The sequence below is a fragment of the Battus philenor genome, unplaced genomic scaffold, assembly GCF_028537555.1.
Source record: "Battus philenor isolate CCGP_79_NKW_IND1 unplaced genomic scaffold, ilBatPhil1.0.hap1 SCAF_28, whole genome shotgun sequence".
NCBI lineage: Eukaryota > Metazoa > Arthropoda > Insecta > Lepidoptera > Papilionidae > Battus > Battus philenor.
In genome coordinates this window covers 11,177,249-11,201,136 of record NW_027181691.1, presented here as the reverse complement: position 1 = coordinate 11,201,136, position 23,888 = coordinate 11,177,249, and the positions used below count along the sequence as shown (strand labels likewise).

At 34.8% G+C, this 23,888-nt stretch overlaps 2 protein-coding genes across 2 annotated transcripts in view; both read left to right on the top strand.

Annotated features, from left to right (window-relative positions):
* The window catches only part of Oamb (Octopamine receptor in mushroom bodies), a 47,307-nt gene extending 37,294 nt beyond the window's left edge, over window positions 1-10,013 (top strand). The window contains exons 4-9 of the mRNA XM_068769480.1: window positions 362-572; window positions 4,676-4,829; window positions 5,728-6,004; window positions 6,977-7,194; window positions 8,478-8,633; window positions 9,956-10,013. Of these exons, the coding sequence (XP_068625581.1) occupies window positions 362-572; window positions 4,676-4,829; window positions 5,728-6,004; window positions 6,977-7,194; window positions 8,478-8,633; window positions 9,956-9,959 (1,020 nt within the window). The 3' untranslated portion in view covers window positions 9,960-10,013. The remainder of the gene's footprint in view (window positions 1-361; window positions 573-4,675; window positions 4,830-5,727; window positions 6,005-6,976; window positions 7,195-8,477; window positions 8,634-9,955) is intronic.
* Window positions 10,014-16,023: 6,010 nt separating this feature from the next.
* LOC137925862 (serine protease HTRA2, mitochondrial-like) overlaps window positions 16,024-23,888 on the top strand; it is a 39,232-nt gene continuing 31,367 nt past the window's right edge. Inside the window, exon 1 of the mRNA XM_068769329.1 lies at window positions 16,024-16,200. Within this exon, the coding sequence (XP_068625430.1) occupies window positions 16,166-16,200 (35 nt within the window). The 5' untranslated portion in view covers window positions 16,024-16,165. The remainder of the gene's footprint in view (window positions 16,201-23,888) is intronic.

Sequence of the window (23,888 nt, the reverse complement as noted above, 5' to 3'; positions counted from 1 at the left end):
TTTCGGGGGGGTAATCTTCCGGACGTTCAAGACGCCTCGCCTCTGGGAGGAGGACAGGGGGATAAACGTAAAAAAGGATAAACGGGGGACCGCGGTATCTCCCGGTCAGGGATCGCCACGCGGTCTTCCCTCGCGCCGTGCTATTTTCGATAGCCCGCCCCGGGGTATGCGTGTATACGCTACCCCCGAAACCCTCGTGATTCTATCACGATGGTTCAAGACCACGTCAAAGTAGTTTTCAGGAGTCCTATGGTTTACGGTGGGCATATATCGCCTGATATGATGATGGTTATGATGAACTATAAGTTCTCTTTCTCCGTGATAATGATAATATAATTTAAATCATCTTTTTACGTAACAGCCTGATGAAGCGGAACTCAAAGACGGATGGTCACCAAATCCCCCCTGCAAGTGGACGTGCGAACTAACCAACGACGCAGGCTACGTGGTCTACTCGGCCATGGGATCCTTCTACATCCCGATGTTCGTGATGCTCTTCTTCTATTGGAGGATATATAAAGCTGCAGTGAGGACCACTAAGGCTATCAACCAGGGTTTCAGGACGACTAAAGGTAACAGTATCATATCTCAAAAATCATAGCTGATAAGGTGGACATTGGCCTCATCCCTTTAGATGTAAATATGTATATACATTAGTAAATATATATATATATATATATATATATAAATGTATATTTAAATTAGTGAAAAGCACATGATAAATACAAGATATAAATATATACTTAACAGAAGCTGCATGGGTCTGAGTGTACACATATATAATAAAGTTTGACAAGATATCTTACATCATTTGTTACCTTTAAATCTAAAATTAAATGTATGTTATTGAAAAAAAAACTTAATGTAGCATTCTATAGTTAAATAGAATTGTTAAATTAAATTTAATATAGCAACTGTTGAGTTTCCCCTGATGACGTCACGTGGTCACTTACGACGAACCTCATAAAAAGGCTCAAGATCACTCGCTGCGAGATCCAGAAATGTGGAGATCCGTAGCTATATCAGTACCTGTCGTTTGTTGAGAAAACTTCTCATTAAATTTCGTAATGATGTCTTCAACATATCATGTACATCTCCATGGATAGCTGAACAACTATCATGAGAAATAATTATAATCAGAAACGAGCAGATCCTCAGAACCAGAATCATGGAATTAGCTCGAAGAATTGCTCGTCTGAAATGGTACTGGGAGAGGCACGACGAGCAACCGAGGTGGTAGACACTACGTAGGTGGACATCTCTCTAGGTGCACGGCATAGTTAAGGGAGACCTGTGCCTTGGAGTGAGAGTCTATCCAAGAAGAAGTGGAGTTGAAGATCAGAATAGAAAGGTCTGTCTGTAAATGGTATTAAAGGACGAAATTAATCCAAACGGTCAATTTCGTTCACAATTTTAATAAAATGCTGTTTAGTTATCGTCTGAAGTGATTTTACCTGGGGGAGCGTGATTTCATTGTTTTAAAGGATTTATTACGATTTATTGTAACAACGGCGCGAGGTGGCGGGGCGAGCCTTTTGTAGTCCGCCTTTATTCCCCCTGAATAATGTTTGGATTTAATTCCGATTATTAGGTCACAAAATAATAATCATTAACAAGGAGATACTAAGAACCAAGACCACAGAGTTAGCTCGAAGAATTGCTCGTAAAGTGGCAGGAAGCGGGGCAAATCGCTCATGCAACCGATGGCCGTTGGAGCCAAAAGGTTCTGTGATAACTACGAGTCGGTAGACGCAGCTTGAGTAGGAATTCCACTAGCTGGACCACCGCCATAGGTAAGATCTCTGAGAATCACAGGATCGAGCAGCGCAGAACTGGTCATCGGAGCTATCTTTGGGAAAGCCGATGCCTTGCATTGGGCGTCCAGCAGCTGAAAAAAAAAAAGTTTAGTTTCTGGCTCTTCTCAGAAAAATAGCAATTGCAAGTGATAGCTAATTTTCGCATTGATTACACCTACGTATTTATATCATTAATAAATACATGTAAAAAACTTTTAAGTTAAACGGTTTTTTGATACCCATATTGTGGTGGTTGTGGAAAAATATGTACCTAGTCCGCCATATTGGAACGGCGTCCATCTTGAATTTTAAATTTTGACAAAATCATCGTATTTTACTAGTGTAGCCTTTTCATATGATACCCATAATGAGGGGGTTAAGAAAAAATAGGTAATCCGCCATTTTGTATCGGCGGCCATCTTAGATTTATAATGTAATTGATTTAATTATATATTATTGTCATCTAAATTAAATGTGTGTACCAAATTTCAGATCAATCTGACAACGGGAAGGTGCTTAAATTTCAATTTCTATTTTTGATCCAAATAAATTCCGTACGGGTCGAACTAAATAAAACCGTTTAAAAATAATTGACCATTCGTAAGGGCGTGTAAATACCTATGTACTTTGGATTTAAATTTTAATGAAAAATACAGCCTGAAAATTTCAAGTAGGAATACATTTTGTTTACACAACGTTTTATATAATTAAATATAAAACCAATTAAGGTAATGACGCGCTTTGAAAAGGAATCAACGAAATGTAAAAAAAAGACTTATTTTTTATCAGCGTCAAAGAAACAAGAGAAATTTTACGCAAATATAAAAAGGAATACCAGAAAGAAAACGTGGCATTTATTATTCTAATACCTCCCTCATAGATTAATAAACAAAGTGACGTAATAAGAAAAACATTTCCACGAAGAAAAAAAGGTATAACAAGCAAAAACGAAATAGGGTTGAACAGATATAGCAGTCGTAAGATTTAACGAGTCAGGGTTGTGCCTTAAGAAAGATCCCTTGCATATTTAATTGCTGTAGAACTCATTTTACAGCCCAACCTCTCCTTTGTCCGGGATAATTGTATGAACGAACGTGTACTCGTCCCTTACGTAATAAAGTCACGGTGTTTGGGCCCTCCCGGAACGGAGTGGAAGCTTCCTTCCGCTACAGTGAGGGTTGCCTATTAAAACTTTCAAATAGAGCTTTATTGTGAACACGATACAAAATTTTATTATCTCGTTAAAATTTCTTATGTAAACTTTTAATATATTATTCCATTGTTATACGTTCTTACTTATACGTAAACCTATTTTCTTATCTTCATTTATAATTTAAACAAAAATATAACTATGCGATATTTTTAAAACTATATGTATTACGGCTTCGAGTGCCGATCTGGCGTTGAAATCAGGGAGGAGACAATACCCTCCCTGATAGGCGGAAAAGAAACCATGAAAGGATTCCTCAGTTATTGCAAAAGAATTATACAATATGCAATAGAAAAAAAATAAAAGTTAGGCATCAACAAACAAAAACAAAAAAGATATGTAAAAATAAATAATATTAAACTGTGATAAAGATAAATTGAATGCTAATAAAGTCCCCATCCAAGAGGGGTACAAGAGGCCCCCAATAGCGGGGGTCAAAAAAAAACCTATATATACATAACTGCTGATTTATGTATCATTCGCTGCATTGATATATATCACACCCTATCCTACAGTCGATGGATTCAGAAATAATAAATAAGGTAATGATATCACGTCAAGCAGCAAGATATAACAAGCAGTGGTAGCTTATCCGTAGAGAACTGAAACTTGCGATTGTAAGCCGCGAGTTTATTTCCAGTATACAGTCTTGTATAGTTCATGCATTGTGCATTAATTACATAATATTGCCACTGCTCACGACCTAGTTTTCAAAGGGTGGTTATCAGCGTTCTCTGTACCATAATACCACACTGCCATCGCCAACCCACCCTGTCTAACTTGACGATTATGGTATATCCTCCTTCATATCTATAGGGGTCTTTGCACAGCATGAAAAATGCGTTTTTAAAAATCCTATTACTACATATTGAAATTAATTATTGTTTGCCATCTGTCCCTGCAGATTTTGCAGAGAACTTATTGGCCTTTCACATTGTACTAGGAAAAATAAATTAATAGAACTGGCAATGTTAACTGTTCGGAACTGTTGTCCGAGGTAAACTTTCGAATTCCTGCAGCAAGAACGCGTTCCAGATCTATCTTCTTTTTATCAACGGCTAAGACAAATATCGCTAAACGTGCACCCTTATACAGGATGTGTGACCTCCACAATTCATATGTTAGTGATATTGATATATTCTCGTGCTCTCTCGTATCTTTTAAAAAACAATTTCGTTCGAAATTATAGAGTACAAACAATACAATTTGAACCTCATTGTAACGTGACGGTTTGCTGTGACTCGTAATTATTGCGGTGTGATCTGCAGAATGCGCTGGATCTTTGATCCCTGTTTAGTAATGTTTTTCTTTGTTTTGTTTGATTTAAATCATTAAATGTTCTTAGTGAGATAGTTATAAGGTAACAATTGTAACTAATTTTATATTTATAAGTTTCTAAGTTTGCACTTTCTTACTGCCTTTTGTTACTGTTTATCTCCTATAAAGTAAATAAATAATTAAACTTATATCAGAGTGGACACTTTATACAGCCATGATAGGAATAAGCAGTGAAATATTTAGAGATTTTTGGCGTCACATTAGCTATACATACACAACTTTGAAACTTTCACACATTAGCCTTTACATTGTTTCAATCATGTAATGTTATAAATATATACCATATTTTTAACAGGCGAATTAAATGAAGGTTTAATGTAATTTTTATTAGGGAAAGGTTTGGGCAGCCGTTTCGATGACAACCGCTTGACGCTGAGGATACACCGAGGGAGAGGATCCGCCCGCCCCCACGGCTCCCCTCTATCGACTGCCTCCAATCACTCGACCAGCACGTCACTAAGCGCGTCACCGGAAAGACTCAGGAGGTACGGATTTTGAGGAAACTCAAGAGAACATGCTTGCAAATCAGACAATTCTTTAGTCAAATACAAATTTAATGGCGATACTTACACTAAAAAAAACATAAACCCTTTTAGCTAATATTTATATAATAATAACCCCGATTTTACTATGAAATTTCTAGTTCCACTATTAGACGCTAGGTGGCGTAACTATAATAAAGCAAATCGGCAATAGATGGCGTTGTACTAAGATTATTAAACTAATGATTGTTGTTAGCATGTTCAGAGACTTGAGCAAGCGAAATATGGTTATCGGTAACAATCTAATTGGTTGTAAAACTTGCCGTTCTCGTCTCTATGTGCGACGTAGTCACGTTCACCCACTACGCACTATAGACCTCTCCCGACTTTTATAAAGCTTCACTCTTCTTTTCGAAAACCAAGTAGATATCTATTACTCCATACAAGACGTCAAGCATCACAGGCACAACCTAGAGAATCAGCAAGATGCAATGACATGGCGCAGGCCACAAAGCATTCAACTGTGTCCATGTGGGCACTAACCTTCGGGTGTTGAGACCACGGATTGGCAAACTCAAAGTAAAATCACCTTGTGAGTGGATAAATGACTTTGTTGATGTTGACGTAAGGATGCACGCGGCTTTTAACCTGCACCATGACATCTCTGAGGGAGGTTTTTGTCCGGCTGTGGACGTTTCGCTTAAATGCTGTTGATGTTACACAATTTACAGAAAGTGCCCATAGAAATAAAATCTATGCGAACTTGATAATCCAGTAGACTATTTCAGTTACTTTTTTATGTTTGTCTTCAGCTCCAGTCGTCATTTTTATTTCTGCTGTAACGATGAAAATTATTCAAGGTATGTCTAGGAGAAAAATAAATCAAATTATTCTTCACCAGACACTCCAGCGCACGTAGAGCTCATGAGAAGATTAAAATCTCTGTCTCTTATCCATCGTCTGAGCAAATATGCCCCGGATTGGAAAATTCCCGGTCCTCCAGTCGCTCTCCCAGCCCGTCCCTCTACGCCGTCCACTACGAACGGGATGGGAGAGAGCTAACCGAAAGCCGCTTGAGGGTCCGACCTACCCACCACTTAGCTCCTGGACCATTATATGACGAATTCGATGATAAGCCAAGGACTAGAAGAATGGGGAAAAGGAACATTAAAGCACAGGTAAATATTTACTTATTTCTTTTCTTCTTTCTGGCTGCTAGACGCTCACTGCAACACTTACGTCTCTTCTGCGCTGCATCCAGCGACTTCCAACGATCTAAACTTTGTCGTTGGTCCACCTGGTTCTTACATCTTCTTTTCTTTCTTTGTTTTTAGCCTTCCTTGACCGTAGATTTAATGTAAATTCCATTCATCTCCTTCCACTCCCTGTTTTGGATAGAGAGGTTCTCGTTTCTGCCAACCACCTTCATGACGGTATCCCTCCACCTTTTCTGGCCCCAATATCCTCTTGCACCAGGGTTTGTTCGTTTTGTTCTTTACTCTGATTATTGAACCATTTGTTTGTTTTTCCAAACCTTTGGAACGACAACCAACAATTTTCTCTCCTCTCTTTGATGTACCTTCAGATTATTTATGGCTGCAGATGATGCGAAGTGTAAATTTTTTGTGGTATATAATTATTTAATTTTAAAGCACGTATTACAACCAAATAGTGGTTTTAAAGATAGCAAACGTCGGTAAATAATTACTACGGCCTTTACGCATGCTGACTAACGCCATCTAGTAGATTTTTAGAGAACTTTATGCTTCGGAACTCTGCAGTTTCTACTAACGTCTACAGATGGCGCTCCCTGTTCGTTAACGTATAAATAGAAAACTTTGACATGACATGTATAAGACTATCCCAGAAATCGAAGTAGCGACCTACCATGGCGTGTCTGTCTTTTATCGCTGGACTACCACTGCTCTAAAAATAAATAAACGACGTTTAAATATACACTGAAATAATCTAAAGTGATAAATTATTTTAATTATTTAATAATAATAACAAGAAAAAGTAAACATGGATGAAGATATACGTTTATATCTAAGGAAATGAATTTTAAAATTGAAACGAAAATTTTGGATACATTAAACTTGTACACGCTATATTTAGCTTGTTTATTATATAAAGTGGTTACTGAATTTCAGGTGAAAAGATTCAGAATGGAGACTAAAGCGGCTAAGACATTGGGCATCATAGTGGGAGGCTTCGTCTTCTGCTGGCTTCCCTTCTTCAGCGTGTACGTGCTCCGAGCCTTCTGCGGTGACTGTGTGACTCCGATCGTCTTCTCCGTACTCTTCTGGCTTGGCTACTGCAATTCCGCTATCAACCCTTTAATATACGCTCTATTCTCCAAAGACTTTAGGTAAGGTGTTTAAGTGATTACATCTATCACCATTGAACTTAATTAATACTCTGAAATCATAAATTTGCTATAACACCAAGACCTATATTCTGTAAAGGATTACTTGAATATAAAGACTCTTTTCAAATCAGAACACTCGGTATCCTTTTAGGTTTATTCAAGATAGATTTCGTATAATTATTGGCACACACAAAAAGAGGTGGTAGTTGTTGTTTCAGGCCTCTGGCGCCCACTGCAAGGCATAAGCCTTCCCAAAAATACCAATGTGGGATATACCATAATTGCTACGCAGACAGGTTTACAATCGCAATGTGGTATTATGATACGCAGAGAACACTGCTGCACATCCTCTGGAAATATGTTTGTGAGCAGTGGCAATCATGTATTATTAATGCACAAAGTGTGAATTATAAGATCCTGGGATTCAAATCCGCGAACTATGGTCGCAAATCAATAAAAAATTAATAGACAATAAGTTCACAATCAATTATTGTTCTGTTGAAAGTTCCAATTTTAAATAGACAAATTTCATGAGTTTTTTTTATCTAAAGTCATCACATCAATGAATATTTACACAAGTTAATTATAAAGCTAGCAAAAAAAACATTTTTGTTAATTAAAGTTCACTAATTACAGTAGGTCCTCCATTAGACCTATGACATCGTCAAGCTTCCGCGAAGTCACTGGATTCGAGCAGCGCAATACAAAAGACATAGTAGAGATTTTAGAGGATGTCTATGCCATGCAGTGTATATTAATCGACTTTATGTTTATGATAATGAAAGTATATCTAAACACAGCGACCACTATTGAATCCAATCACCTAATCAGTTTGTAGAAATAAATACATTTAAAAAACTCTTAAGTTAAACGGTTATTTGATACCCATATTGTGGTGGTCGTGGAAAAATATGTACCTAGTCCGCCATATTGGAACGGCGTCCATCTTAAATTTTAAATTTTGACATAATCATCGTGTTTTACTAGTGTAGCCCTTTCATTTGATACCCATATTGTGGGGGTTAAGGAAAAATACGTAATCCGCCATTTTGTATCTGCGGCCATCTTAGATTTATAAAGTTATTGATTTTGTTATATTGCATTGTCATCTAAATTAAACGTGTGTACCAAATTTCAGATCAATCTGACAACGGGAAGGTGCTTAAATTTCAATTTCTTATTTTGACTCAAATAAACAAATTCCGTACGGGTCGAACTAAATAAAACCGTTTAAAAACAGACAAATAAACCATGCATTTATGTGTACATAATTTATTTTCTAGGTTCGCGTTCAAAAGAATTATATGCAAGTGCTTCTGTGGAGGGGGAGGGCGTCGGGAATCCGATGCGGAGGGATCCCGGCGTGCAGCGCGTCTCCCTCAGGATCACTCTCACTCCCTGGAAGAGAACGACGCACTACCTCAGAATGACGTCGCCAGGTGCACCAATTGTTTTTCCATCATTATTTAACTCATTTTGTCCACTGCCGTACCAAGGACTCCCTTATAGATATCTAATAATATATCTTGCTGGGATTTCCCTTTTTAAGTATGTAGCATACAACGAGCGTTTCAATTCAACTCGGAGTACTTTTTATGTCATTTACGTTATGTTAATTACTTTATCTTATTTTATTAATTAATTTATGATTAATTTTGTTTATTAATTATATTATATTTATTAATTTAATTTTATGCAATAATTTTATTAATTACATTTTAATAACTTTTCATTTATATATTTAATTAACTAGTTTTTATTAATTTATCTATTCCATTTTCATTTATCTCGTTTCATTCTATTAATATTCGAGTTGGAGGTTTTATCCATTTCTCTTTCCTCAGAAAAATGAACATGATTTAAGGTCCACTTAGATATTACTGCAGAGTGTATTTCTTTTTAAGAATTTTAAATGAGTCACCGCCTCGTTTTCCACTTTCATCTGACTCCTGGATTTGTAGATCACAACTTATAAGATCCACAGTTGGTCAAAAGTCTCCATAGATTCCAATCAGAGCAGTTGGAAGCTATATTCAACGTCTTTTAATGGAGTTTACAAAGTCGTCTGTCCACTTTATCGTGGACGTCCAACGCTGCGCTTCCGTGTCCTCCACTGCTGAACCTCAAGGCCCAAAAGGCCATCTCTTCTGCACGCCATGAGGCTCGTCCACTGCCACTTCAACCACTACCACTTTAACCAATGTCACTTTATCCTCTGCAACACGTGAAAACCTATTATTTTATTATTCCCGCAGATGTATAAATGCTATGCTAAGCTATATAACTTTGTCTACACTAGCGTTCATAAAAGCATACTATATGGAACAACCATGCAGCTTACTTCATTCAATAATGTTTCATTTAATTTAGGAAAGAGAACCTTTGGGCAATTGTGAGATGTAAAAGCCTTAAAAGCTGTGAAAGTGTTGTTCAAAAAGCTTCACAGCCTTAACACCAAATTTCGAGAAAGATATAAGATATAAAATGTGATCACTCTGATATATGTACTCTTGGTAACCTCTCAACCTCCTCAACTCTGTACTTTTGGCAACCAAAGTCTGCGAGGACAGATAATAAACAACAATTAATTTTAATATGTAGCTATACAAATTTTGTAAACGTTTTTTCTTACTAAATTATAGTTACTTTATTTATTATCTGTGAAGCTATTGATTTTATATATTCTGTATCATATATTCACCCTATTAAAGTTTTTATATCTGTAACACATTCTGTATATATATATAATCTGTTATTTCAGGTGACGCCAAGCACTGCGACGGCAGAATGCACAATTCCAGTCAACCGTCGCTTGCGTCTAGTATATATTAAAACTCTTTGGAATGTTCTGGAATCTTCTTTAAACTACAATTTAAATAATCTACAATACTTTATAAATGTTAGTCATGTATATATTCGATGTCACTAATCACCTTCGCTATTCCGATGGCAAATTATATTAGAACATGTTCATATAACACTGGATATGAAAGTATGATTGTGTGAGTTCTGATGTAAAGAAGAATTTAGAAGAAGAACCTCAGAAGTAGAAATACATTCTCAAAAGAAAAGTGTGTTGTGTAAAGTAAGTTGCACTGTTCTAAACGGAACGCTATTACGAAATGAAATAAAGGATTCCAATAGTAAAAAGGCTTTTAAAGTCCTGTTGCACTAAATATTTTTCTCGAAGTCCATCTCTCAACAAGGACTTCTCATTCTTTTGTCTTCGACGTAGTTGACGATTAGACAATTAAATATGATGGCTTAGGTTAGGATATCTAATATGATAATAAATTGAAAGGATATTGAAACTAAATTTTACCTAATTATCAGGTAATGAACGTGGGTCAAATATCCAAGTTTATTTCTGCAAAAAAACTGAGAGACTTTTCAATCCATGATCGGTCTTCTCCAAAGATCACCACGATTACCGGTCTTAATCTGCCTGCGACATCCTAAGACCTTAACTATGCCGTCGGACCACCTGGTGGACCACGCGGCTTGTGGTCGCCTAAAGCCTTTAAGCCTCAACAGCCTTCGATTACACGAGAAATGTGCCGCGACTATTTTTTCTACGAACAAACATTTCTTTATTACTTTTAAAATTAAAAATAGCAACAATCTATAAAACATTACATTACGATCAAAAAAGTTCTTTGGTCGATAAAAAAATACTCTTATTTAAAGCCAAAATAATTTTCACTTCTTTAATAATATATACAAATAGATAAAATTGAAGCTTCTGTTTGTGATATTAAATATAACACGGTACGAATATCAAAATTACATTTTTTTAAATTATTGTCTTATTCCGTTTGTTCCGGCTAATCTCGGAAATGGCTGAACCGATTTTGAACTAAGGCATTGGTAAAAAAAATAAAACCACTTGTTAAGAGTGACTATATCAATAAATAATAAATTAAATGTGATTAAATGTGACTCGAAATATATTTCATTTTAAAAAGAAAATGGCGATATAATACATCATATGTCAATTCTTAGTCGCTTTCTGTCTTATGTCATCCATTAATTTATTTAGAGTATAAATAAATGTAACTATGTATTATATGAATAACATTATTGCTTTGTAAATAAAAAAAATTCTGACATAATTGTATGTTGTTATAGCAGTTTTAGCAAGCTATTTAATGTTAAATGACAAAATAGCTAATATCATTATAATTTTAAAAGACTGTATCGTTTATGTTAGTTAATACTAAAATACTTTATCTTTAATTACGTATTTTACACTCATTTTATACGCGTTAATGTTTTATCTTAGTTTATTAATTGTTTTACATTTAGACCAATAAATTAATAGTTATCAAATGTAGCAAATACATAACCAAAGATTTTTATTTTTCGTTAAAAATGTAGATATATATATGTTTATAATCAAGAAATACTAAATACTAAGTCAATAAAAAGTCATTTTATATTTTATTGTTTAGATTAAACTAGAAATATCATAAATGTAACTAAAGAGACAAACACTGTTATTTTTAATTGACATGTATATCTGTGTACCTATAGAATCACAAATGAATGTTAATTTTTGTAGATATAATTGTTATTTCATTTTTAGTATTTAGCAGTTTATAAAATGTTATGTATAATAATTGCTATATGCGATTTTAAATTATATTATCTGTATATTGTGAGCATGTTTAAATCTAATTAGTTAAAATAATATATAATGTTAATTCTATTTACAGATATAAAATATTAATGTATATAAACACAAAGATGTAGAAATGTTTTAAGTGTAATAATATGAATATACGTAATTACAGATAAATAATTGTAAAAAGTCACTAGTTGCTATTTTATATAATACGTGTATTGTCCTTATTGTAAATTAAATAAAAATATATTCAAATTTATCACTTCTAGATAGCGTTTATTAGTCGACTGCTTAAAACAAAAAGATATGTTACGTTGAAGTGTGTAATATGTAAGATGGCGGGCACAATGGTCACATACGTTACAAATTGAAAAACAATCATACATATGGTGTTCCCCGTTCTAAATTTCAATTTTAAATTTAAACATTTCGTTATATATGCGTACACTCTGATCCGTGAAGGATTTGTTTTAATTGTCTTGACTTTTAATATGAAATTTAATCGTTACGAGTTTATTTTTATTTCTTGTGTTATTGTATTGTATTTCTTGTATTATGGAACTTAAATATACATATGTTATTAAAAATGTATCGCGAAGCAACCGCTAGAGTACCAATTTCTTAAAAATATATCTCTCAGGGAATCTTTAGCTTCAAAGCTATGTATGTACCCTATACAGTTCTTTTTTTTTAAATAGATATAGCATTAATGTTGGCGGCAATGTCCCATAATAAAACACCGTGAGAGAAAACGCTATGAAAATAACTAAATTTCACAAGTCGAGTCGCATGTAAGTCCGTTGTCTTAATTTTATAATTGTAATGTAAACCAAGACATTGAAATATAAAATCGTGAGAATTATCAAATGTTAAACTAATCAATTGTTTATAATCTAGACATGATTACCACTCGAAATTACCTACCTAAAATGATATCTATTCAAAGCAATGACGCGAAGAACTTTTTTTTTTGGAAAAAAAATCTATTTTCAAAAATGTGTATATCCAGAAGCTTCTATTAAAATTACTTAAAGCGATAAGTAAATTCTAAAATTGAACCAGTCGATAATAATAAACAAAATAAAGCCTTTTTGACCATACACTTTAAAAAACAGGAGGATGTTTTCTACCGTATATGAAATTAAAGAAGAAACAGCACCACACCGCACGATCCGATACAGGACGTGGTCTAACCCCTAAAAAGAAGTACGACTGCCAAGTAAAAATTTCAAGTTCACAGCCTCTTCCGCTCTGTGAATTTATTACTGACGGAGCTGTAAAATCCCCCGGGCTAACAACATTAACATCAACAGAAACAATTCTATAAGAGAAATATCCAAAAGTATACAGATAACTTAAGTCTAAGAATTGCTCGTATGAAGTTGCAGTGGGGGGAGAGGGGCACATTGTTCGTGGTGCACAATGGCCGTTGGAGCCGAAAGGTTTTTGAGCGACCACAGACCGATAGACGCGCCGTGGGTAGCCCCTCCTCTTCCCCAGGATGCGGGTAAAGCAAGACCGGTCATAGTAGCTATCTTTGGGGATATACCTCCACTGCAAGGCATGGCCCATGCCTTGCAGTGGAGGTATATCAGCTAAAAAGAAAAAATACAAGAACAGATATCAAGTCGTTAAAAATATACATAAAGTCATATTGGACAAAGACATCTTTCGGCACATGACAATCAACTACGAATAATTAAAAAGTAACTAAAAGAGATAGGATAAATATAAATAAATAAAAAATTTCCTCATTTATGTTTCGTCGCTTTATACAGAGTGATTGATTACGGGTATAAAAGCGTTAACCCTTTTCTTGATAATGTATCTGTGGAGATACATCAGAATTAAAAAAATAGTGGCATCAATTTTGAACGCAAAGTAATCATTTGTACGTGAATGTTTAAGTAATTTCTTAATTTTCGAACGCTTGTTTAGTTTTTTCTGTTGGCATCCTTGGGTCTTAAAAGTCAAGTGGTATGAATATTAATGTAATATTAAAAAAAATCTGCCAAGTTAAGGGTTAAAGAGATTAATGTACAAATTATTTGATAATAATTAACAGAAATAATATGAACATAATGATAATATAATGAAAAGTGTTTTCAAAACTCGTATTACTACATAATAAAATCATTTATCGTTTACTTTCTGTCCCTACAGACTGTACTGCCAGAAGTTATTACCTGTCGCGTCCCAAAAAAAAATTAATGTAACATATTTCATGAATGATTAGTTTACAGAGGTTGATTGGAAATTGCTGGAAAGCTATATAGCTTTTTGCTTACAAATCAGCTCTTTTTTAAACGGTTTTATTTAGTTCGACCCATACGGAATTTATTTGGATCAAAATTAGAAATTGAAATTTAAGCACCTTCCCGTTATTAGATTGATCTGAAAATTGGTATACACATTTAATTTAGATGATAATACAATATAATAAAAGCAATAACATTATAAATCTAAGATGGCCGCCCATACAAAATGGCGGATTACGTATTTTTCCTTAACCCCCTCAATATGGGTATCAAATGAAAGGGCTACACTAGTAAAACACGATGATTATGTCAAAATTTAAAATTTAAGATTTAAGCCGTTTAAGCCAGATTTAAGCCGTTCCAATATGGCGGACTAGGTACATATTTTTCCACATCCACCACAATATGGGTATCAAAAAACCGTTTAACTTAAAAGTTTTTTAAATGTATTTATTCATTTCATCTATAACCAATAATATGTAAATATAGCTGTGTTCGAAAACGCCAGTCTAGAAGTGATGAAGTTGATTCGATTTCTAAACGTTCCTCAGACTCGCTGCGTGTTCGGTGTCGTTGTGTAAGCTAGTCGAATGTTACATGTTAATTTTAATCACTAAAACTTTGTGTTAAATATACGGAATGTTATAAATATATGTTTTCTTTTCTTCAAAATTGACCATTAACTACGACGCTTGAAATTCAAATACTGAACTGTTACAGGTTTTTATAATTATAATTTAGTAAATAATAATCTGAAACGCCTGCAATATAGTAATAGATTAGACTCGCCACTGTAATAGACAAAATACAGAACGTTCGGTGGCAGAATTTGGATTTTAAATTTCAATTTAGAATAAATAACCTTAATAAATATTTATTTCATTTAAAATTGATAAGAAAGATTGTGAAATCTTGAAATCTGGCTTCGGTTACACACTTCGAAAACACAATAAAATGAATTATAAGAAATTTCGCTTAAAATATAATACGAAAGGCTCAAGGCATTTATAATCAAAATAGTTTGAAAAGTCTGTAATATGAAATGTGATGTCATTGCCTTGAAAATTAGAGTTCAGTCTTATGCTAAAGAGACATATTATTTGAATGTGTGCAGAAAGCACGTTGCTTAAAGTTTTAAAATCTTAATACTTCGATCGATGCAAATAAAATCGAACAGAGACTTCTGAAACAAAGTTTATATTAAATTAAGACGATTTTCTTTAAAAAGCTGCAGTAATGTAATGTAAAATATAATAAAAAAAACTAACAACTCCTGCTAAAAAATTACGTTGTAAAAATAATAGCAATTTTGTGAGTTCAAATATTTGCAGGGAAATTAAATTTTAGTAAAGTCTATATTAAACATGTTCTTCCATCACATTCATAAAATGTTTGAATAAATAAATTTTCATATTTGTATAAAAAATAAATTTGAATAAATTTTTGCATAAAAAATAAATTTTCATATTTGTTTGCTGAAAATCATTGTTCTTACACGAAATTATAAATTATCCATGATATAAATTGCAACAAATGTCAAATAATTCGGAACAATTTATTGCCAGGTTATAATTTTTTTTAATTCTAAACATTACTTTTTGCAAATTCGAAACAATTAGTTTCATATGTGAAACTAGCAACTATACACAAAATAACACAAAAGTAATATAAAAAAACTAAAAATATTATTAGTTTCATTTTATAATAATTCACTGTAATATGCTTAAAATATCACGCAATTAAGTTTATTTTACAATAATTATATGTAACTATACAATCAAGATGTAATTTTAATAGATTGTCAAATAACATTCGATATTTATAGCACTAACAATGTTTAATGTTATAACGCATTATTAGCGTCTGTGATAGCTATAAGCGAACACGCTTGACGCTTGGAGGCTCGGCCGTGGATTGTCACTGTCAGGAATTGTCAGAGCAAACGCCACATGCAGTTAGTAAAGCGGTTGCGTTCGTGGCGTGTGTTGGTTATTGATATTTCCGCATTATCTTATCATAACACCGCCGTATTGTGTTTTTATTGCCGTATTCGCCGCCCACGCTTTTCCGTTTGTAAACATAACCGAAGATGTGCGATATCAAGTATTTCGGCGGCGTAGAAGGGTAAGCAATTTGGCAACGATATCTATTACACGTATATTTTCGTTCTGTTTCGTTGAAAGTAGAAAGGTTTACCTTGGGTACGACTAGGTTACGAAACGGCCTACCATCGAAAACAATTTGAACGTATTCACAACTGAATTTATTGTATTTTTTTAAGTGAGGTTCATAGAAAAAAAAGTATAAACAGAGGTCTGTTTCTTTTCTTGCAAGCTTCATATTGTTGAAGCTAGCCAATCACAGGATATAATAGCGAGGCACGTCGACACACCTACAAATGCAGTTTGCTTTAAAATGCACTTTATGCCAATTGTTCTAGGATGGAAGTCATTTATTGTGAATAGGAATTTCAAAAATTTGCATTGGTCGAAGACCTTGAATTCTTTTAACATTTACTTTTATATATGCTAGGTGCGTATCTTTGTACGTTTGTTTACGAACTGAAACACGATCATTATTTTATATTAAATATTTGTGAACGACTTAGACTATTTTTTGAATATGACTTTCTTAAAAATCTGTATACAATGTATAATAAAAAAATTAATCGTTGTATAATTGCTGCAATAAATATGGCAAATATTTTTAGTTTTATTAACGCTAGGTTAAATTTTTTTGATAGAGAAAATAAAATACAATTATACTATTTTCGTATTTTTTTTACCATATTTAGATACGTCAACAGTGACGTTTCACTTTTCAATATTAAAAAAAAAATAATGATTCGCTGACGAAATATTTTCCCGCCATTTTGCCTGTCAAATATATTAACGAATTTAATATCTATTTTTTTAAATAACTAAGTGTTGTAAACTAAAGTAGGGAAGGGTTATTTCGAAAAATATTTTCTGTACTATCGTTTTTTATTAGCCAGGCAATTCCGGGGACAAAGACTAAAAGAATAACTTGACCTCTAACATAATGTCAACGGTTACGACACAAGACGCAATTTTTATAAACGAATCTTATCTAATTGTATTAAGAAAATACCTAAATTACATAGATAAAAAATATCATTTCATATTGATGACAATGAACTTAAATTCCAAAATGTCTGTAACATTAACTGTTTTTAGCAGATGTAGAATTTTAGAATACATATTAGACTACTAAAGTTTGTTTTAGGCTATGAAATCATATAGTCGGTTTTAATGAGCTACTAATAGATATATTGACTAAAAGGACTACTTTAAATGCGTACAATCAGGTGTAGTTGGTCGTCTCAATCAGGGAAGGACATAATTGAAAGACGCACACGAGATATTTAAGAATAGACAACCTAACGTTTGTCTACCTCTCTTGTCCTGCTGCGTACGTATATCAGAAGGTCACCAGGACTTGTGAGAATGGGAAGAACCTATTTGGAAAGACGCACACGAGATATTTAAGAACAGACAATCTGACGTTTGTCTACTTCCCCTGTCCTACTGCGTACATACATAAGGAGGTCACCAGGACTTGCGAGAATGGGAAGAACCCATTTGGAAAGACGCACACGCGATATTTGACAGTGGACAGCCTGACGTTTGTCTACCTCCCTGTCATGTCGCTCACATACATCAGGAAGTGATACATTACTTGTGACAATAGGAAGGGCGTAATTGACAAGACGCACATGAGATACTTTAAAACACACGACTTGATATTTGTCTAACTCCCCTGTCCCAACGTTCACATATCTCAAGAGGTAACTGGAGCTTGACAAAACGCACACGACATGCATGAAAACAGACGTTCTGCCGGTCACATAGCTAAAGAGATGCCTGGCACTTGTGAGACTATTGCCTAAATTGACAAGACGCACACGAGATAAATGAGGACAGACGTAACGAAGTTTTTATTAATTAAAGTAACTGTTACTTGAGCAGACACATAATAAGTAGGGTCTTATCGCTAATTGGACGAACGTGCTTCACGTATCGACACGGTTTAATAAAAATTAATTGCATGGCTGTAAACGGAAGAAATAAGAAAACATTAGTAACAAAGTGTAAAAACTCTTTAATGTATAGCTTATTTGTTAGCAAAGAGATTTAAATATTTTTACAAACATCCTATGTAGTGTGTTGTGATGTATAGGAGTGATCAATCAGATACTGTAATAGAACGCGGCAGGCCAATAACCTCTGACAATACAGTCTGGCAAGCACAGATAATGTATCTTCATATGTAGCAATTCTAATTTTAAATTGTCTTTAGGATAGGCATACCATACATTAATTTATAGCAAATAAGCCAATTAAACTGTATATTAATAAAGTAAAGTAATTTCGTATCGTCACATTAAACAAAGGAGTTAATAAAAGTTATTTTTTTACGAAACAGAAGGCACAGTTGAGAAATCATTTGGATTTCGTCGGACGCCATTATAAAGCGAGTCACGTTCGTTTACAATTTAGATAGATATAAGCAAATGTTCCATTGTATCCTTGTCATCTTGAAAGCATATCCTTACATCCTTGTTATATTAGCTCTTGTCTGCTTTTTACCATCAACTCGCTTGGTGGAAAGCAAAGATGCCGTCGAGATTAAGTCTGACCCTGAAGAGTTGGGTTATAATTCTCGGGAAATAAGTAAGCAGGCTGAACGTTCCACACTCGGACTGAATGATGAAAAACGTTGAATTGAAGTTTTTGGTACGTTTGGGAGTTTCACAGTGTAATGGTGGTAGTGGGTAGATTTTCTAATCGTATAGAGAAACGAATATGGTGGGAATGAATCCAGTAATAAATTAACAGATGCTACTTGCCGGCGGTGTACAAGCCAGACAGGTTTCTTAAAACAGCACGCCGTTTTACCAAGTCAATAGTTTCGATCTGATATTTAGTCCAAAAGTTGGCAGCAATGTTCGACACGTGTCCTGGTCTTGATATAAACTAAAGCAAATGTCACGGTGTAATACACACTACCCAAAACACCTAATCATTTTTTTGGCGGCTTCTCCTTTCTCCTCTTATATTGTTTCGACAGGGACTTTTATTATCTAGTATATTTATTTCATTTGTTTCATTATTTAGGGTTTTCCTCTTTCTACCTACACGGGATCTTTCGTTTTTTTTTACTTTCCTTTCATCTTCCACATCTTTGGTATTCTTGACTTACTTTCTCCCATAGCCTATCATCCTTCTACTTCATTTCTTAAATATTACAGGTATTTTCTCATCACATTTAATTATTTCCTACCTACTTTAGCATTAGACTAAAGTTCATCATTTAATGGAATCAGGCGTTACCTCGCGGAAGTCTATCCTAAGTAAGAAAAGAACCAATATTTAGCCACTTTCGCACATGCAGTGGTAGTCGTGCAATGAAATGCACCGCCCGCCAGCCCGCTGATAAATGCGTCTTACTAAAGTTCATCAAAAAGCTTATTTTATCTTTTTTCAGAAATAATGATTATTCCGTAAAAGTAAGCAATAGCTTAGAAATCTAGAATATAAAATGACTAGAAAGTTTTAGGATGGTCTTAATTTAAAATTTAACAGCGACATCAACATTTTCGAGGAAAAACCGGTTATCATATCAACAAAATGCGGGCTTAATGCCACGGGAAATAACCTTTGAAATGAATACAAGAAACGATCGAATATTAGTGTTTTGATAAAAGATAACGCGTCTAGTGGGATACATTGGAGTTTTGTTACTTTATCTTGTCGCTGCCATGAAACCGGACGCCGAGGTTGTTATGCGGCTGAAATACATTTTCGCGGTCAGATATTTTCCACGGAATTCATAATTACATATGCAAAACCATATTAAAAAAAGAATCTGAAGATAGTACTTCACTAAAAGAAATCTCGAGAAAATAAAGACTAATTAATTAAAGACATTTTTGCACGTATTTAATGGAATTAGGCGTTACCTCGCGGAAGTCCATCCTAAGTAAGAAAAGGACAAATATTTAGCCACTTCCGCACATGCAGTGGTAGTCGTGCAATAAAGTGCACCGCCCGCCAGCCCTGTCACTCTGTGTTTGGCACTAATCGGTGTAACATAACTCCAGAAGATGCCCCGTGGAGGGGTGAAACACGTGTTGAGTAATTTGGCGGTGGCGGTTGTGTGATTCGCATTGTTTGTCGCATACGCATTTATTAGCGGGCTGGCGGGCGGTGCACTTTATTGCACGACTATCATTGCATGTGCGGAAGTGGCTAAATATTGTTCCTTTTCGTACTTATTTCTGCACGTGTAAACCTGTTCCAAAGCTCGCCACGACTATCGGTATTATGCTACCAGGGTTCAGCCACTTCTAGTGACTCGTCACCACTGGACAACCTTCCAGTCGCAAAGGCCACTAGTTGCTCGAGCGATATGCTCTGCCTATTGCTACTTCAGATGAGCAATTCTTCGAGTAACGTCAGTGACATGATGCTGTGATAAGTTTAATTTGTTTATAAATTGTGAATTATTTATTTATTATTCCAAATCAATTTCATGCCCTTCAAAGTAATCCCCTTCCGATGATACGCACTTTTGCCAACGCTTTGTCCACTTCTCGAAACAGTCGGAATAGTCTTTTTCAGGTAAAGCCTTCTTCACTTCGACTCTTATTTCCTTTTGACATGATGTAACGGCGTCCTTTTATTGGTCTTTTGAGTTTGCAGAATTGCCAGAAGTTACACGGAGCCAAATATGAGATATGCGTCTTTGGCAACAAAATCGTAAAGAACCAGTACAGTATGATATATCGACCAATCGGGACTTGAGGCGTTGGAAACACCAACATCCGTTAAAATGGTTTGAGCTAAGCCAAATTAGATTCCAACTTTAGACACATATGCTTGGCAAATGTTATAGACAGTACTACCAACCTAGAAAAAATAAATTGCCTGCCTTCCCTGCCCAGGAGTTTTAAATGACAAATTCACTATACTTTGATCGCAGAGTATAAATAGAATATTAAATACACTGGTTTGAATTAACGAATTTTAAATTGGAAGTAATTTATTCACATGAGTGCGTTGTTCTAGGTTTTGAAATAGTACGATAAATAATCCAAGTCAATAATAATTCAAGGAGCCGTATGTGGCAGGTCGATTCCCCCATCTCTTTCTCTTATATATGACAATGTACTTTGTGGATGTTACTTCTTCTACGGATCTCCTCACTTCTGGTTCGACCTCGCAGCGAAACTCCAAGCATAACCTTCTCTTTAGCTCTCAGGTGATCTTGAGCCTTTTACTAGTATTCTTAATTTTATTTTTTAAATAACTTCTTTCAACCAAACCTTGAAGAGCTCAAAAAGTACAACTCCGTGACTTTGTTCCAGTTGTACGAGGTCACGTGTTACAATCAAAAAAATAGGCAACGTCCTGTCTGTATCAAAATTTCGACTGCTAAAAGTCTCTAATTCCTTTGTAATAAAATTCCGCAAAACATTATTGTATTATCATTTGCAAAATTCAAAACGCATATTAAAAGTAAATTGACGGAAAATGCTTATTACTCAATAAACGAATATTTAAACGACAAGAATTGACCTTGGAAGTGATGTCGCCTGATTATTTCGATTTCATTTAGGCTATATCTGATAATGTGTATATGTATAAATCTGGGGTAAACTTTAATAAAACATATGTTGCTGTGGAGTTTCTTCCTGCTTCGTTTCCACAACTATAACACATTGCGAAACATAGTAGAACATAAGTTGACGATCAATAAGAGTTCTGTTAAAAAACTCCAATTTTGAATAAACGAATTGTATATATATTTTTTATCTTTATATGTAATATATAATACTTCTGCAGACATTTTGTAAATAATTGTCGAACATCAGTTCGTTTATTATCTTATCTACCAGATTTCGGTATCAATTTTAGATATGTCTGTCTATTGTTGGATATTTTGAGTAGGGTTCAAGTTCAAAGAAAATTATTATTAGAGGGTCGACCAATCAATAGTACGTCAAACATCAATCCTTATTGCTGTCTCGCTCGCGCGGTACCTAAACTCAGACCTGTGCGGGTTCACACACCCACTAGTTGTACTACGCAAAATTTATAGCGATAAAATAAAGAAGCCAAATGAAGCTTGCTTCTAAAAGCAAAGAACAAAACCACATCGATTAGCAACAATCTCCTGGCAATATTGAATACAGTGTTTCTTATACGTTCGACGAACTACTCGACCTATCTCCTACAATGACATTAAAATCGCATCTCAGTTTCTGATGGTCTCTGCTATCTACAACAAGAGTGCTAGAAGAAGGTATATGAAGAATCTAGAATTATATCGATTCCCTATATTGCTTAGTAGACCACGTTGAGGATTATGCTCGGAATTTCCTTACGAATTACAAATGAGGTCTGCAGAGGAAAGAAAATAGCCGTCATCGCATCACGGATTGTCAAATTTATGTGTCATTTGGCAAGCTACGCACGCAAAATGTGGTCGCTGAAACCTTCGTCCGCCCACAGAGTAGATATACAACCTTCTTTATGTCTTCGAAAGACACTGTATTCTTACTGATTCTATAATATATATTTACGTAGAAGGTCCAGTCTAGCAATGAACGTATATCTGAAATTATCATGGTGATTAAATATGACCTTGTGAAGGTCATCAAGGAAATGGTGAAGATGATGCCTCAAGTACGGTATTTGACCTGTGTTAAGCGATGACGAGGTCAACGATGCTACATGCTTGTTAGATGAAACCTACTCACTCTTATCTTGAAGACTCCTAAGTTATAATTGTCTGGAAACAAAGACGCGGGTAGTTTCTTCCACTCCTTGTTACACGCTTAGTGCGGATAAGAGAAATTTCGAACGTTCTATGGAAGAAAAGAGATAGGAGAATTATTTTATGTAGTTTCGCTGCACGGCCTCCAAAATGAAGTATGTAGAATATCGATAAACTGGAAATTTTTTGATGCCCCAAACTTTGAAACTTAGCATTCGCTAAAGCATCGTTGTCAATCAGCCCCTTGTCTCTGTATGGAGTCCAAAGCTGCGAGCTAGTACTTTGACGGTAGACTAGAATATTCCACACGTTGAAACCATATTCCTGATTTATATTCATTAGTTTCGATTTTATACTCTTTTTTTATAATCCTTTGTTTTAGGAGACCTCTCGTTCCGCCCCTATTTTTGTTTTTCCATTTCTTTTCTCTTTCTCCATTCCTCATAGTATCTTTCTGTCTCTTTCATTTCTTAATTCATTCTATTTTTCTCTTCATTTAAACCTTTCATACATCCTCAATCACTGTAGTTAGGTCTAATTACGATTTATAATATCACAGATTTTATTTTCATTTTCCTCTTATAAATATATCACAGTTCTTTAATTTAACACGATCACAATATTGTCATTTCTTACATTTTCGCTTTTCCAAATATAATTAATTCTAGTTCTCATTTGTTCTCGCTTTTTTACTTATTTATTAATCAAAGTTTTTACAACCAACCTGCAGAACTTGAGGAAGGAATCTCTTCCTTCTTCTATCATGATGGAAGCGGTGGTCGCCTCTTCTATCTTTTTTCCACACACTCGGTGTCGAGCCGGAGCCCTCGAAATGCGGGGCATTCGGCTACCAGGTGGATCACGGTCTGGTCCACGCCCGGTTCACAGAAGCACGAGGGATCCTCCTTGAGGTTAAATCTATGAAGGTAGTCAGAGGATCCTCCGTGTCCTGTGAAGAGCTGGACCAAGATCGCGTCCACCTCCTTGTTGCGGAGCGCGTGATAGGCCGC